General features: G+C 45.4%; 1 protein-coding gene across 4 annotated transcripts in view; it reads right to left on the bottom strand.

The window, feature by feature from the left end:
- myo1b (myosin IB) overlaps positions 1-16,440 on the bottom strand; it is a 131,466-nt gene that overhangs the window by 53,198 nt on the left and 61,828 nt on the right. For all 4 annotated transcript variants that reach the window (XM_083777069.1, XM_083777071.1, XM_083777072.1 and 1 more), the window contains 2 exons: positions 13,640-13,734; positions 1,577-1,681 (listed from right to left, as the gene is read on the bottom strand). In XM_083777069.1, coding sequence (XP_083633195.1) covers positions 1,577-1,681; positions 13,640-13,734 — 200 coding nt within the window. The remainder of the gene's footprint in view (positions 1-1,576; positions 1,682-13,639; positions 13,735-16,440) is intronic.

Here is a 16,440-nt window from a genome sequence, read left to right as displayed (position 1 = left end):
GAGAGAAAAAGAAAATGGAGTAAAAGAAACAGACTGGCGAGAGAGAGAGAGAGAGAGAGAGAGAGAGAGAGAGAGAGAGAGAGAGAGAGAGAGAGAGAGAGAGAGAGAGAGAGAGAGAGAGAGAGAGAGAGAGAGAGCAAATCGCAGCACAAGCAGAACGTAGAGTACACAGCAAAGTGCCGAGTCAAACTCGAACCCGGAGAGTTCAACCGACACTTGGGATTGTACTGTGTGGATAATAGTCTCTGTAGCGACTGTAGTGTGTGCATGTGCACATCTTGTCGTTACCGGGGCAGACCAAATCACCCAAATCACTGAATGCTCCTTTAACCCATTCTGAACGGGCACCCATTTTGGTGTTTGCATTACGTTATGCTTTAGCTATTTAAAAATAGCAGATCTACAAGCTCATAGCGCGCCACCGAGTGGCGCGCTACGAGCTTGTAGGTCTGCTATTTTTGAAAAAAATCGAAGAACGACTGACATTTTTTAGAATCTGATCTCAGGTCAGAATGGGTTAATCGGACCAGTGTGTGTCCAGCGGAAACCTCGTATGAATCTGAGCTCAGGTCAGAATGGGTTAAACTATGAGACGGGTCCATTTGGACAGGCCCCTCTGCACCACAAGCTGTGTGCCCAGGCAGGCTTGGACTGCAGCACAGGGGCCTGTGCTGCAGCACAGGGCCCCTGTGCTGCAGCACAGGCCCCTCTGCTGCAGCACAGGCCCCTCTGCACCACAAGCTGTGTGCCCAGGCAGGCTTGGACTGCAGCACAGGGACCTGTGCTGCAGCACAGGCCCCTGTGCTGCAGCCACAGCTTCATAATTCATGGGCATTTCCTGTCTGCTGCCCCCAATTAAATCCACAGCTGTCCCTGTGCTGCCAGGCTAGCAGCGCTATAGCGTTGCACTGGGAGAACGTTCCCCTTGCATGTGTGCAGTGGTAGGAAAAATAACACTCAAATGTTGTACTTTATGGGCGAAAAGTATCAGTACTGCAATGTAGAAACACTCTGTAAAAGACCGGTTATGGCTGTCCATGAGTTCCACAGCTAGACGGAATATTAACACCCCAGAACAAGACTGTACTAATAGAAACAACATCCAGTAGTCCTAACAGCCTAGAGGAGAGCAGGAATACTCATCTAGATGTTATGAGGATGTGGTATTTTACTGTGTAGCAAAACCAATTAAGGACAATGATGATTTCCGAGCATTGCTTTTTTTCAGGTCGCTTTTACAGATATTAGTTTTTTGGGCCAATTCCTCAGTGATATTTACATGACGCTGTTGCTGTTCATGATTTGAGGCATTTGTGGTTTGAAACGAGCCAATCCTATACGAACTTCAGGTACCAATCAATCTTGGCCAATCAGGATAGAATATGAAAACTCCAACGGATCTGTCTTGATCATCATCATGACTGTAGTGATAATGATAATAATGACATGAGCAAGAGAAGTGGTCAGGACAGCACAGCCTTGTGTGTGTGTGTGTGTGTGTGTGTGTGTGTGTGTGTGTGTGCGTGGTAACCCAGCGTGCACGATGGAGCCATAGGCCCCGCCCACCACCACTCACCCTCCAGAACGGGATTGGACTGTAGGAGCTGCTCCTTGACCTTGTTGACCTCCTGGCCCTTCCCGCAGACCGCCGCCACGTATGACATCACCAGCTTACTGGCCTCTGAAACACACACACACACACACACACACACACACACACACACACACACACACACACACACCTCAGGAATTTAGGACAGCGATTTTAAGGTAATTTTCAACGCTATAACAAAAAACTTCGAATGGATGCACCTGGGACGTATCCTCAGTGATGTATCCTGAGGTCATCGGGGTTTCGGGTCTCTCAACATCATACCCCTCACTCAGGCGACCCAGCCGGGAGTGATCAAGTCCCGACTTACGTCCCAGTAGCTACCCTCAATCAGTCCCACTAGGGAAAAACCAGGGGCACACAATCCGTTGGAACTACTCCAGAACTACTCTGCCAGGGCTGGGAGGTACACTTCTGGCACATGGAGGGACTATAGGCTCTGTGGGTTGTCTCCTGTCCGGGGCCCTCCTACGTCTCACCAGGTCCACTCCTGCTCTCACCAGGCTCAGGACCTGTGCACACTTTATTCAGGAGTGATGGGCAATGGTTCCGCTTGCTGCTTGCAAACTTGAAGCCAATCTACAAGCTGCGTGACACGCTGTAGTGCAGCTATGGCGTCAGTGTGCTTCCACATCACCAAATATAAACCAGGCACAACTCTGATCCTATAAGCAAACTGAACTCGTCATGCTTCCTTCCATGCATGAGGAGTCCAACCTGCTTCTTTTCACCTGACAGGGGGGGGGGGGGGAGTTTCCCTGGCCGGACGTATAGCACATGGAAGGAACACGTTATTCCGACCAGAGTTCCTTTACCCTCCATCAGGCGCCCCGGCTGGCCAGGGGGAGGCAGTTTAGAGACCAGGATTACTGCATGTTTTTTGTGAGGGTATACCTACCCTATAGGGGACACGGGGAGAACATGCAAACTCCACACAGAAAGGCCCTTTCGCCAACCCCCGCCTCGGGTTATATGGGCACTGATGACGCGGAGGAGGGAACACGCCCACAGTGCCCACAGCGTCCCCAGCGGGAATCGAACCCAGGACCTTCTAGCTGTGAGGAGACTATGGAGACTATATTCTAAACGTTTTGAAATGTTGAAATGTTTTTTTCTTAATGTGGGAAATTCCAACCCGTAAAAAAATGGTCCGTGCTTTAGACCTCCGCTTGACAAGAGTGAAGAACAAGTGCTGAACCCCCACCCCTCCCCCCCCCCACCCCACCCACCCACCAAAACATAAAATCCCCCTTACATCATCCCCCAAGAGAGCCATGATCGGGGCAGGCAGGCAGGGAGGGTGTGGAGTCTGGGGCCCTCAGTGAAGAAGGAGAACACCCCCTCTCTCATTTCACACGCCCCAGAACCAGCCGCACCACCTTGGTAATGTTTAGTTAGATGGTGGCCATTACTGAATCAGGGCTATCATCATCATCATCATCATCATCATCATCAATAACAACGCCTTCACTGGGAACCAACAGGATGCTTGTGCTCAGGCCAGCTGGGAGTGAGGGGCACTGATGCGTGCTGATGGGAACCAGCGTTCCTTCTCCCAAAAGCCAGATTTGATGGGATGGGAAAAAGTTGCAAAGACTGGCTTTGCTGGTTGCATGGTGACTGTAGTGTACAGGATGTGTATACTGTATAGGTCTCCTCTGGTCCAATGAGATCGCTGTAACACCATCGGGGGCCCATGACATAAATCACCGTCAAGTTCAAGTGCACGGTCATGTGCCCGAGAGACGGAGATTGATAATCTCCGTCAAATTAGTGCTGATCGCATCGCTCTACAGCCTAGAGGCGCTTGTTGACGATGGGCACATTTTATTAATGGATTAAATAGGCCCAGGCCCTCAAGGTTGCATAAAAAATAAAATAAACCCAAAAAAGCAAAATAATTAATGAATTAAAAACTAAATGCAATGCTATTTCAGTAATTTCATGATGAAATCAACAGAAAATGTAAGAAAGTCCATAAATTACAAACAAAGATTTAACATACTGCATAACCGCTAAACACACACCTTTTATTCCATTGTCTTTCCTTGCGTAACACGCTAAACCCGCTATTTGTTTTATATGTTTCATTCGCCGTTTTTTTAATGACTTATGTAAATACGAGGCGAGGCCGACACGTTATGACGTAACCGGGAAATCAACCTATAACTGGCTTGCAAGGGCTTCTGGGAAACTGAGTCCAATGCAAAGTGAACGAGGGGGTGTGGACAATCTTGGCTCGCTCTGCTCTTTGTTTGTGATTCGAATCGCGGAAGTGGCTCATGTGTCGGCAGGCTAAAAATGGGACTATGATGGGACTATTTTCATGATGATCATGATACAGAGCTAGAATTGACCTATAGCTAAGACCCGCCTCTCCCACTTACACACTCCCACTTGGGACACTTTACAGCCAGGCTCATTCATTCCAATGTAAATATCATGGATTTTACACATTAAATACTGGTTCATTTTTAGAACCAGACCTTCAAAATCTCTTCCAAATACAACAACAAGGCCTGCCATATGCACTGGAAAAATATGTGCATGGCATTTCTTTTTTTAAACAATGTCATATAGGAAAACTATTGATGGAGAGGTTTGTCTAACCCATGTTATGCTTTGCTGTGATTGGACCATAGCAGTTTGGGGAGGGGCTTGGGATAGGTCTATTACGACGCATCGACTCTCCAAAGGTAACCGTAAACATTGGCAGCGACCGTAACTTCTAATATATAAACTGTATTACAGGCTCATGGCCCACAAGGTAAGACAGTACATCACATTATACGAGAATACAAATAAATGAAAAAATATATATACAGTACATTTACCCAGCCCCACAGGTTACTACTCTAGGCGAGGCACTCATGCCAGTGTCCTCTGATGGTAGAAGTGTACCTTACAGAACTACGGCCTGGGTCTGTCATCTGTCCAATGAGTCCATTCAGTGTCCTCTGATGGTAGAAGTGTACCTTACAGAACTACGGCCTGGGTCTGTCAACTGTCCAATGAGTCCATTCAGTGTCCTCTGATGGTAGAAGTGTACCTTACAGAGCTACGGCCTGGGTCTGTCATCTGTCCAATGAGTCTATTCAGTGTCCTCTGATGGTAGAAGTGTACCTTACAGAGCTACGGCCTGGGTCTGTCATCTGTCCAATGAGTCCATTCAGTGTCCTCTGATGGTAGAAGTGTACCTTACAGAGCTACGGCCTGGGTCTGTCATCTGTCCAATGAGTCCATTCAGTGTCCTCTGATGGTAGAAGTGTACCTTACAGAGCTACGGCCTGGGTCTGTCATCTGTCCAATGAGTCTATTCAGTGTCCTCTGATGGTAGAAGTGTACCTTACAGAACTACGGCCTGGGTCTGTCGTCTGTCCAATGAGTCCATTCAGTGAGCGATCCAGCCTGCTCATGATGATTATAATGTTAATTGCGGCGAAGTAGTGAAAATAGCCGATCTACAAGCTCACAATGTGGCGCGAAGGGATTCGCTGTTAAGCTTGTAGATGAGCAACTTTCACTAGTTTGAGTTTTGAGTTTTTGCTCTGCTACATTTCATGCTTTTGAATTTGAATCCTGAATAGGAACAGTTTGACATAATGAGGTTTCCACACAACAGAGGAAATATGTCATTAGTTGGGGTTTTTTGCGTCGTATCGGCAATTATGCAGCCGATGGAAGTTCAGTTTGTGCTTTTTTTTTTGCATATAAGCTTGCGTTTCTACATGAGGAAGGTCGACGACCCGGAACATTGCCTTAACAGTTTTAATGCCGGGATTAAACGATCGTGTTTCAAGGTTTCACTGCCGTGTTTTAACCCATTCTGACCGGGCACCCATTTTGGTTTTGGCATCATGTTATGCTTTAGCTATTGAAAAATAGCAGATCTACAAGCTCATATCGCGCCACCGAGTGGCGCGATACGAGCTTGTAGGTCTGCTATTTTTGAAAAATCGAAGACACTTTTAGAATCTGATCTCAGGTCAGAATGGGTTAATAATGAAACTGTCAGGATGTAATAGACATTTTTAGAATCTGATCTCAGGTCAGAATGGGTTAAGTTACCTTTGAAGAGCCACTCTGCACCGACCACTGAGTTGCTCGGCATGAAAATCCACTTTAAAAACGGTGTAATCGCTTCGTCGTAGTGTTCAAAAGTATTCCAAAGTACCGAACAGAACGGAGCAGGAGGCGCTCCGCACCGCTCCAACCCCCGCCATTGTAATGCACTGGGACTCAATTTCCCTTAAAATCACACCCGTGTGAAGTGAGTGGTGCAACTCCGTGTGTGGGGGTCCCCGGAAGTTCCAGACCCACAGGAACGCACCCAGGGTGCCGGCCCGGTTCCGGCGAGCCGCCCCGCGTCCGAAACGGTTGAGAAATGTCAGAGTTACCGGGGGGGGGGGGTCCCTCTGCTGTACTGTACCACCCCAAATCATCATACAGTTAATATGTATGTGTGCGTTAGGCTGCGCAACAGTGACACTATTTCGTGCCAAGGACACACATAGGCGTCTATAGGAGTGGTTGCACCGGGGCACGGTGGCACAGTCGGTAGCGCTGTCGCCTCACAGCTAGAAGGTCCTGGGTTCGATTCCCGCTGTGGACGCTGTGGGCACTGGCGGCGTGTTCCCTCCTCCGCGTCATCAGTGCCCATACCCGAGGCGGGGGTTGGCGATAGGGCCTTTCTGTGTGGAGTTTGCATGTTCTCCCCGTGTCCCCTAGGGTAGATACCCTCACAAAAACATGCCGTAATCCTGGTCTCTAAAACTACCTCCCCCTGGCCAGCCGGGGCGCCTGATGGAGGGGAAAGGAACTGGTCGGAATAACGTGTCCCTTCCACGCGCTACGTCCGGCCGGGGAAATTCCCCTCTGTCAGGTGAAAAGAAGCAGCTTGGACTCCTCATGCATAGAAGGAGACATGAGGTCAGTCCGCTGCCCCCCCCCCCCCCAGGTTGTCAGAGGAAGTGTAGTGCCCAGGATTACATTAGATAATTGGCACTGGGTGAAAAGAAAACTGGGTTACAAAATCGTGGGATAAAAAAAAAAAGGAGTGGTTGCACCACTCAATAAAAAACATCTCTATTGAGCAAGTTAAGACGGTGTGTGGGTTCTTCTATCTGATCTAAACGCCTGCTCTATACCAACACACCGGTCCCTGAGCTTTTATTTAGCATTATATCAGTCAAAACATCTGTAATAGGTTGTCTAGGAGGACCCTCTAACAATCAGGCACTGTGGCATCGGATTCAAACATCTGGCAGCGGGCACTGGGGCTCCAGCACAAACAACGTCCAAACAGAACAACACAGCGACGTTGATTTGCGCAATAATGTTTGCACTGAAACAGCTATGATCAGATAAGATGTAAACGATCAAGAGGCATGTTTGTGTTGGATAATACAATGGGTATGTGCCGTATAAACGGAGACATTTTCTTATATCACTCTACCATCGCTTTGAGGCAGCAGAAAGTATGTGGCGCCTTACTGCAAAGGCCCTGCTGGTATCTGATACAATAACTTCCATCTGAAAAGGGGCTTCGTTCAAAACCACGGCTAGACGGAATGTTAACACACCGGAACAGGACTGTTCTACTAGACACAACATAGGTCTAACAAGGATAGAGGTGAGCAGGAATGCTCTTTATAGCCGTTATGAGGATGTGGTGATACAGGGAGTAAAGATGTACCCTTTTTTCCCCATGTACTCCTTTCCCCTGCAGAGCTGTTTGTTTGATGAGGAGATTACTTACATCTAGATTCATCTCCTTGGCTGCCTGGGATTGGACACCCTTTTAATCCATTTTGTGCGAGAACCCCTTTTGGCGTTTTAAGAATTATGTTGTACTTTAGCTGTTGAAAAATAGCAGCTCTACAAGCTCAAGTTCATAGCGCGGCACCGAGTGCCGCGCTATGAACTTCTAGGTCTGCTATTTTTGAAAAATCGTAAAAATGTGCCAGAAATCTTTTGAATTTATTCTTATACAGAGCGAGTTTTTATCTCAAATCTTTGCTAACTGGGACGGTCCATGGAACAACATATTTTCAGATGGGGGTCGGCAGCCAATGTCATATATATTTGGGGGTTCTTGACATGAATATGTTTGAGAACCACTGACATAGAAACATGGGGTTTTCGAGAAAACTGTCCGGATTTAGAAGGCATTTGTAGAATCGTTACCCAGGTCTAAATGGGTTAAAAGGAGAGGTTGGATGTGTGTGTTGGATAAGACGACATAGACGATAATGGTAGCACGGCTTCATCAAAGGCAGTGACACGAAAAGGTCCACAACAAAAGCGACTGTGAGGCAATTTACTATTTGTTTTTTAGACATTTAGCAGACACAATTCTCCAGAGAGTAAATTACATGAACTCTAGTCAACAACAAGCTATAAGTAAATAGAGTACCAAGAAATCAAGTACTGTATGTGCTTACAAAGCAACTACTAAAGATACAAGATAAAACATGAACTTAATGACATACTTGAGTTTTTAAATGATGTTACGTGATAATACAACATGAAACCATGGCCTATATCTGTAACGCACAGCATTGTTTTTTTGAAAATGGCTTTGTCGGTCGAGTACAATTTCAAAAGCTCTGCTTCAAAGAGATTTGACTTTAGTTTTGCTCGGTAATCTAATGAGAGAGCATCTAGATCCAATATGTCAACAACAGCACTGAGGGCTCACCACTTTAAATCTGGCCTCCTCATTCTGGGCATGTCATTATAGGACAGATGTTCCAAAAAAAAAATATATATCTTAAAAAAATATATAAGCAGATCTACAATGATCTCAAATCAAGCTTACAGGTCAGCTATTTTATTTTCTTTACGTCGAATGACAAAGTGTATACTGTATAGGTCTTAAAAGGGGGACTGAATCCTGGGCTATTTTTTTTTTGCTGAAGAGTTTAAGATTAAAAACTACAGCTAGGAGGGTAAAAACATGGTAGCAACAGCTGCAGATAATCAAATGGGTGTGTTAGATTTAGGTGCGTCAGTGTGCACTCACTGACAATACTGTGTTGACTTTAACCCATTCTGACCTGAGATCAGATTCGTACGAGGTTTCCACCGGACACGCGCACTGGTCTGATTAACCCATTCTGACCTGAGATCAGATTCTAAAAAATGTCAAGTCGTTCTTCGATTTTTCAAAAATAGCAGACCTACAAGCTCGTATCGCGCCACTCGGTGGCGCGATATGAGCTTGTAGATCTGCTATTTTTCAATAGCTAAAGCATAACATGATGCCGACACCAAAATGGGTGCCCGGTCAGAATGGGTTAAGACCTTTATTGATCCCACTGGGGACATTGAGGCGCCAAAGACAGTGCAGCAGTTAAAATACAGATTACAGGACGGAAGTACGGTAGATACAGTATGATGATGAGAGAGACATCAGGAGTCAAGTCAACACCATCAGTAAGGTGGCCAAAATATTTAAAAAAAAACTATATCGTTGCCGTCGGGTAGAAAACTCCTATATCTCCATATTTTTTTTGTAAATTAATTGTAAATTAACATCCAAATTAATCATACTACACAAAAGCACCAAAAGTACCAGATTTTCAACCGGTAGGTTTTAAGCTTGTAGATCTGCTACTTTAGCTGTTTTAATTAGAATCCTGGTAGCTCTTTCGGTATAGAGCACTCGCCTTTCGTCCCACAAGGTCATGGGCTCAATGCCGGGCAGCGCCAACTCAGCATGCGAGTAGCACGGCTTGGGTGTGCCGTGCATTAAGTGCTGGGAGCTGATGGTAGGTGTCGTTAAGCGCGCCACTTCAGCAATCCATCTCCCAGGGGTCTAGTCTAGTGCATTGCGAAACGGGGATAGCTTCCCATGCTCTGGCCGATACTGACAAATAAGCCTCTCCGACCTGCTTGCTCACTTTGAATTTAATCCTGAAAAGTTACTGTTTTGGATAAGTGAGGTTTCTACCCGACAGAGACGCTATGCAACATGCAATGTACAAGACTTAAAAACACCCTCAGTCCAAGACAAGTGAACGTACAAGAAGACACACAGAAGGCATATGCATATTACTGAACTGTTCGTATCCGAGCAATTAGTCCCGCTGAGCGATACGTGTCTCGTTATACTGCCCGTCTATGCTTGCACAGTGGCACAACCCTACCTCCGAGCACCGGCCACACCCAGATCTAAACTCAATCTAGTTGAAATCTCATCGCTAATTTGATTAGCTGCAGTTGTGCTGCCAAGTTTTTTGTTTTGGTAACCTGAAGTGGAAAACAAACTGCTAAATTAGCCTAGGGTTTCATACATCTTTAAGTGCTTTATTAGTCACCAGGTATCAGGACAAAAGGAACGGAACAAGCAAGCAGCTTCATATTAAGATTAAGATCGGTGTTGTAATGAATACTAGACAAACAGCCACAAACAAGCACCGAAGTCTGACGTCAATATCAGTAGAGGGCGCAAATCCACAGGTTCGTGTACTTTTTATTTGCATTATAATCCCCATAGGGGGATTTTAGATCGCCTCATATAAGAACTGTGTTTGGAAAATAAACAGATCATCCAGGCCGTTTCATATGGATATGAAGAATCAACTGACTGAGAGAAAACGCTATTGTTACTGCTGCTGAATTAGTTAAATTTTCGCTAGAAGCAGACTGTATCATATAATATATGATGAGTGATTGACTGTCGCAAACGAGACAGAGACACCTCCATGACAATAACGCAGAGACAGCTTGTTTATTTTTGGACCACAACGCTTGTATGAAACGATTTTAAGATGAGCCCAAGTATTAAATCATTAAATAAGCGATTTATTGCGAACGCAGTGAGCCACTTACTATGAGACCCTGCTGCTCATGTCTGTGTGTCTGTCTGTGTGTCTGTCCCGCTGTGACACCACCTGCCCGCCACCAGAGGGCGCAGCTGTAGCACACACACACAGGGCGCAGCTGTAGCACGCACACACACACACACACACACACACACACACACACACACACACACACACACACACACACACACACACACACACACACACACACACACACACACACACACACACACACACGAGCTGCGTTCGCTTCCCGCGTTTGCGCGTCTTACTTGTATGTATAGTTAAGTTAATAATCGTTATATCTGCCCTGTGCAAGTTTAGTTTACAGTCAGTCAGTCTACTGTCCTATAAACAAAAGGCATAAAAAATACAAATGTAATTTGTATTTAAACGTTACACAATGCTTATGATGGTGACAGCCACGCTTTAATGAGGACCAAATGCAGTGACAGTAGCCACAGTAACGAATGGCTCCCTGCTGTGCCCACTCTGTACGACAGCCTTCAGCTGGCAGACAGACACAGTGCACGCACAGGGTTCAGTTCAGCATCTGGCACAGCAGATGATGAACTCAGATGCAGAGAGGCAGCTTTTACACAAACCACAACCTGTCCGGAGGATTATAGGTTTCGGGGAGAGAGGACAAAACACAAACCAACTCCACCCACCATCCCGAAAGGCCAGCAGTGGAACAGAGGGCTGTGTGCATCCTCTTTGGATTGCCAAAAATACCAGGTATTTCTCTTCCACATAACAAGAAAGACGAGATTTTGTGTTTACGGTAGACGGCGCCCTTTTCGGTGAGCGGGGTGAGCTTATAGATATCAGTTAGTCCTGACATGGTGACATCGATGTACTGTACAGTAGGACTGGCTCATGGAGTCGAGGGTCGGCCTTCCAAACAGCGTCTGTCTGTCCTTTAACCCATTTTGAACGGGCACCCATTTTGGTGTTAGCATCATGTTATGCTTTAGCTATTTAAAAATAGCAGATCTACAAGCTCATATCGCGCCACCGAGTGGCGCGATACGAGCTTGTAGGTCTGCTATTTTTTGAAAAATCAAAGAACGACAGACATTTTTTTAGAATCTGATCTCAGGTCAGAATGGGTTAATCAGACCGGTGTGTGTCCAGCGGAAACCTCGTATGAATCTGATCTCAGGTCAGAATGGGTTAAGAGTATATATTAATAGAGAGACGGCACCGGGAGGAAACCCTGAGGCAAAATGGACATAGTGGCCGAATTTGTCATTGCCAGCACTGGTCCGTTGACTATCATTGCACACGACACGTGAACGCCATATGATTCATGCGTGAACGCGCGCAAACGGTGCAATGATATAGTCAACGGCACAGCGCCTTCATGTTATTGGGGCAATGACACGTGAATGCCATGTTTCATACGTGAACGGGAGCAAATGGCACAATGATAGTCAGCGGGACAGCGCGTTCACCATTTGGCCCAATCCATCTGTTCCTACCCGGAAAAGGAGGAGTGAAATCGCCTCATGCGCTTTCGAGCAACTTAATGCAAGTGGATGAGGAGGAGAAATCTGGTGCCGTCTCTATTCATATATACTCTAAGGCCAACTCAATAACACAGCAGCTCTCCCACCTGGGAAACAAAGTGCTGTTACTGCCAACACAGCACAACATTCCTGCTGTATGGGCATGTGAGTTTTCCCTCCTGAACATGACCTCATCATTATATTAGGGATTAAAGTACACACTGTACAGACCAGTTGTGTCAAGATAAGGGAACCTCTCAAATGGTAAATGGTGCATTTATCTAGCGCCTTTATCCAAGGCGCTTTACATAGATTGTGCATTACATTCACCCATTTACACACCCATTCTTACACCGATTGCGGCGGAAGCCATGCAAGGTACCAACCAGCACATCAGGAGCAATTTGGGGTTCAGTGTCGTCTTGCCCAAGGACACTTCAACATGTAGACAGGAGGAGGAGCCGGGATTCGAACCGCCGACCCATGGATCATTGGACGACCTGCTCTACCTCCTGAGCCACAGTCGCCCGGATGGATACTACCGATCCATCCTGGCCCATTTCACTAGATCATACGCAACACCCACAGTTTCTTGGAGAGTTTCTCCACTTGCGTGCATGCGTGTGTCTGCCAAATACTCACGTTAGGTCGGACATTTAATACTGACAACTGCCATTTATCTACAGCTGTTTTGACAACTGTTTTGAGTCTATTATGACATATATTCTCGACATTTTCCAGATTCTGCATGAGGTTATTGTTACAGTTTGGTGTACAGTCAAGATCCAAACATAACATATAATTTCCTAATTATGACAGTGACATCCAAAGTTGACGATGTTATGCGGTTCCCAAGCTTTCTAGTTCGAGACCAAAAGAGAATTTTGACTTCTCCCGGTGACGATTTGTGAGCTTCATGTAGATCGGCTATTTTCACTACATTTTAAACCTTAAAAAGAAAAATGTGCCACTATGCTCGATAACGGACTTGATAAGCCCAAAACGTATTGATACCGGGTACTCAAGCTTGTTATCGGGTTTCTTCGGGTAATGAGCTCCATCGCTATGATTTCTCTTTATAGTGATTGTTTTTTTTGTGTTTTGAAAGAAATAAAGGCTAAATGGTAAATGGTGCATTTACATAGATTGTGCATTACATTCACCCATTCACACACACATTCACACACCGATGCCGGGGGAAACCATGCAAGGCCTACCTGCACATCGGGGAGCAATTAGGGGTTCAGAGTCTTGCTCAAGGACACTTCGAATCGACACTAACTCTGGGGGAGCCCGGGTTCGAACTGGCAACCTTTCGGTTTCCATCCGGTCACTCTACCCCTGAGCCACTGCCGCCCCGGGGGAAGGGGATATTAACCCATTCTGAACGGGCACCCATTTTGGTGTCGGCATCATGTTATGCTTTAGCTATTTAAAAATAGCAGATCTACAAGCTCATATCGCGCCACCGAGTGGCGCGATACGAGCTTGTAGGTCTGCTATTTTTGAAAAATCGAAGACACTTTTAGAATCTGATCTCAGGTCAGAATGGGTTAATAATGACACTGTCAGGATGTAATAGACATTTTTAGAATCTGATCTCAGGTCAGAATGGGTTAAATATTTACTCACGACCCAAACATGGACCTACTGTAGCCACTGTTTGGGTAAATCAGGTGTGTTCTTACCCGTCTTGCCTGCTCCACTCTCCCCTGTGATGAGGATGCACTGGTCCTTGTCCTGGTCTCGTAGTGAGCGGTAGGCTTCATCTGCCAAAGCATAACTGCAACACAAGACCACAAACGCACACATTATTAAACGTCCATGTTCTTAGTGCTACACAGATGCTTTCCCAGTTTGAAGGGGTTCGATTGTTGATTGATCGAAGCTTTTTTAATTTACATGCACATATTTAAGCATGAGAGGGTGTGGTTTAACGTGATTATTGCCACGACAGTGATGCGGTCAGCACTGAAGTGCAAGCATCACTGAAGTGCAATTATACAACAGTTACCCTTAAAACTATGAAAAACGCTGAAAAAATATATTTTTTAATGTCCCTACGACAACAATTGTCCCAAGAAAATAGCTAGCCTAGCCACCGAGTTTGCTGGGAAAACAGAGCAGCTGAATTCTTTGTTTTGATTAGGTGGTGAATGGTGCTGGTTTGATCCACGGCTAGAAGGCTGTTTTAACCAATCAGATTGCTTCCTCGAAACGACCTGTTGTATAATTGTACATATCTGTCAAAGAGATAGATATGCCACAGTAAAGTAATAGAAGAGTGCAAACTCATCTTTTTTTGTATCTTTGATACGTATCTGTCAAAAGATTAAATATTAAGACAAAGAGTCAATTGTGCTTCTTTGGTGAGTCAGCTTTGCCCAATAGTACTGTGTCTTATGTAAGAATGTTGTGTTCAGGTGTGCCCGGCGTTACCCAAGGCCACATGACATGTTCTCTGTCATATTATATTAACATCAATGTCAAGCAGCAGAAATACAGTAATATTCAGAGTTTCCAAAAACCTGCTGCATGGATTCATTTTCCAGTGTGTTTGTTTTAGGGCAAACGAGGATATAATGAATGGGGTAGTGAATGTTCAGATAGATTACTGTGCCTTGCCACATTTGCTGACTAGCCCTAATCGATAGCACATGGCGTGACAGAAACTAGGTCGCATCTGTGGGACAGACAGACGGACAGCCACCATACTTGCTTGGGTGACTTTCAGCTTTATTTAGCTACGCAGGCTACAGCCTGCCACCGGGCTTTGGCTTTAAGAATCCACTCCCAAAATGATGCAAGTGAAACCTTTCCAATGAACTGTGGAAACTGCCGTTGGCTCGAGAAATACACTATTTAATCCTCATACAGGCCTATGGTTAATTGTAAAAGTTCAAGTTGTCTGTGTGCTTGGATTATGCTCAAATATGGACACACACCCATGGAGATCCATCATCCATCAGCACAAATCAGTGTCGTTAGGTAATGGTTGATGTCAGTCAGCGCTAATTAGGTGGTTAGCGAACGGTTTCTGTTGCGTATGACGTCAGGCCCAAAGCTCAATCAGTGAGAGGCAGTGAGAGAGACAGAAAGGGAGGTGGAGTGGAAGCGAGGCTAGAGGCGAGGGAGGTTGTCCGTCATGTCACACCAGAGCTCACTCAGAGAGAGAGAGAGAGGGGGAGACAGAGGGAGAGGAGGAGGGAGGGAAAAGGATGTAGAGAGGGCCTTGCTCACCCACGCAATAACCCGGCCACCAAAACATGGTGCGTTGCACGGCACCACATCACCTTGTGGAGCGCTGTGAGAATAATAACCCTGGCAATGCCAGGCAAGTTGATTCCTGATAGTTTATCTACAAATTGTTGTTGTCTCCCTATAGGCTAATAATAATAATAATAACAATAACAATAATACAATGCTTTTACTGTAATGATGCATGCTTGCAACCATTTGAAAGATGCTTATAAAAATGACCACGTTAATTTCTGAAATTAGATAATGTAATCGACCAATGACAAAGAAACAAATTAAGTCCATTGTCACATACTTTACATTCCAAGGCAGTGCCACAGTGGGGAAACTGGGGCAGCTTATGAACACTTTCAACATTAGTGGATCCCTCAACAATGAAGATTAGTGGATCCCCCAACAATGAAGGACTCGCCATTGTCCTCATCTCTTTATGTAAACGTATGATGGGGAGGGGAGGGCATCACTGACATGGTGACTGCACACAAAATTAAGTGGAAACCGAGCTACACTTCCTAACCATCTGTCCATTGTACCAAGACATCAGAGACACATACTTCCAGCAGATCACAACCACACACGGAGATTTTGAAAACATGACCAAGGACAAAAAAACTCCCATATCTGCTGGGCGAAGTACGACAATGTGCAAACGCAGCAGCAAGATTCGTGAGTTGCTGTGATAGGAGAAGGATATCAAACGGAACACAACCACCCTAAAGACTAATCATTGTGTATATTCCTGCACTATACTGTACCTGCACCCAGTGATCTTGGTACATAGAAATTGATCTATTGAAGATTCTGACTTTCAAATGTACATCATTCTTGTTTGTATTGTATTGCTGTATTGTTGTATTGTTCTTTCTGCTTTGGCAATGTAAACGTATGTTTTCTCATGCCAATAAAGCCCTTTGAATTGAATTGAATTGAATAGCATGGGTCTTCAACAGGGGGTCCAGGACCATTAGGGGGTCCTCAGAGTTACTACAGGGGGGAAAGATCTTTGTGATTGGAACATTTTCTTTTTGGTTTCACATTAAGTCATCGACTGCGAAAACTGTTTCAGTCAATTCAGACAAAAAAAACTCCCAGCCAAGTTCAAGCATGGCACAACACTAAGTCTAAGAAGCCATCCATGAAAATGTTTTCAACACAATGTTATACAATATGTAGTGTGTGTGTGTGTGTGTGTGTGTGTGTGTGTGTGTGTGTGTGTGTGTGTGTGTGTGTG

This window comes from Protomyctophum parallelum (assembly GCF_964188405.1).
Source record: "Protomyctophum parallelum genome assembly, chromosome: 11".
Taxonomy (NCBI): Eukaryota; Metazoa; Chordata; class Actinopteri; order Myctophiformes; family Myctophidae; genus Protomyctophum; species Protomyctophum parallelum.
The sequence above is the reverse complement of the archived record's forward strand: the minus strand, read 5'-3'. Positions and strand labels throughout refer to the sequence as shown.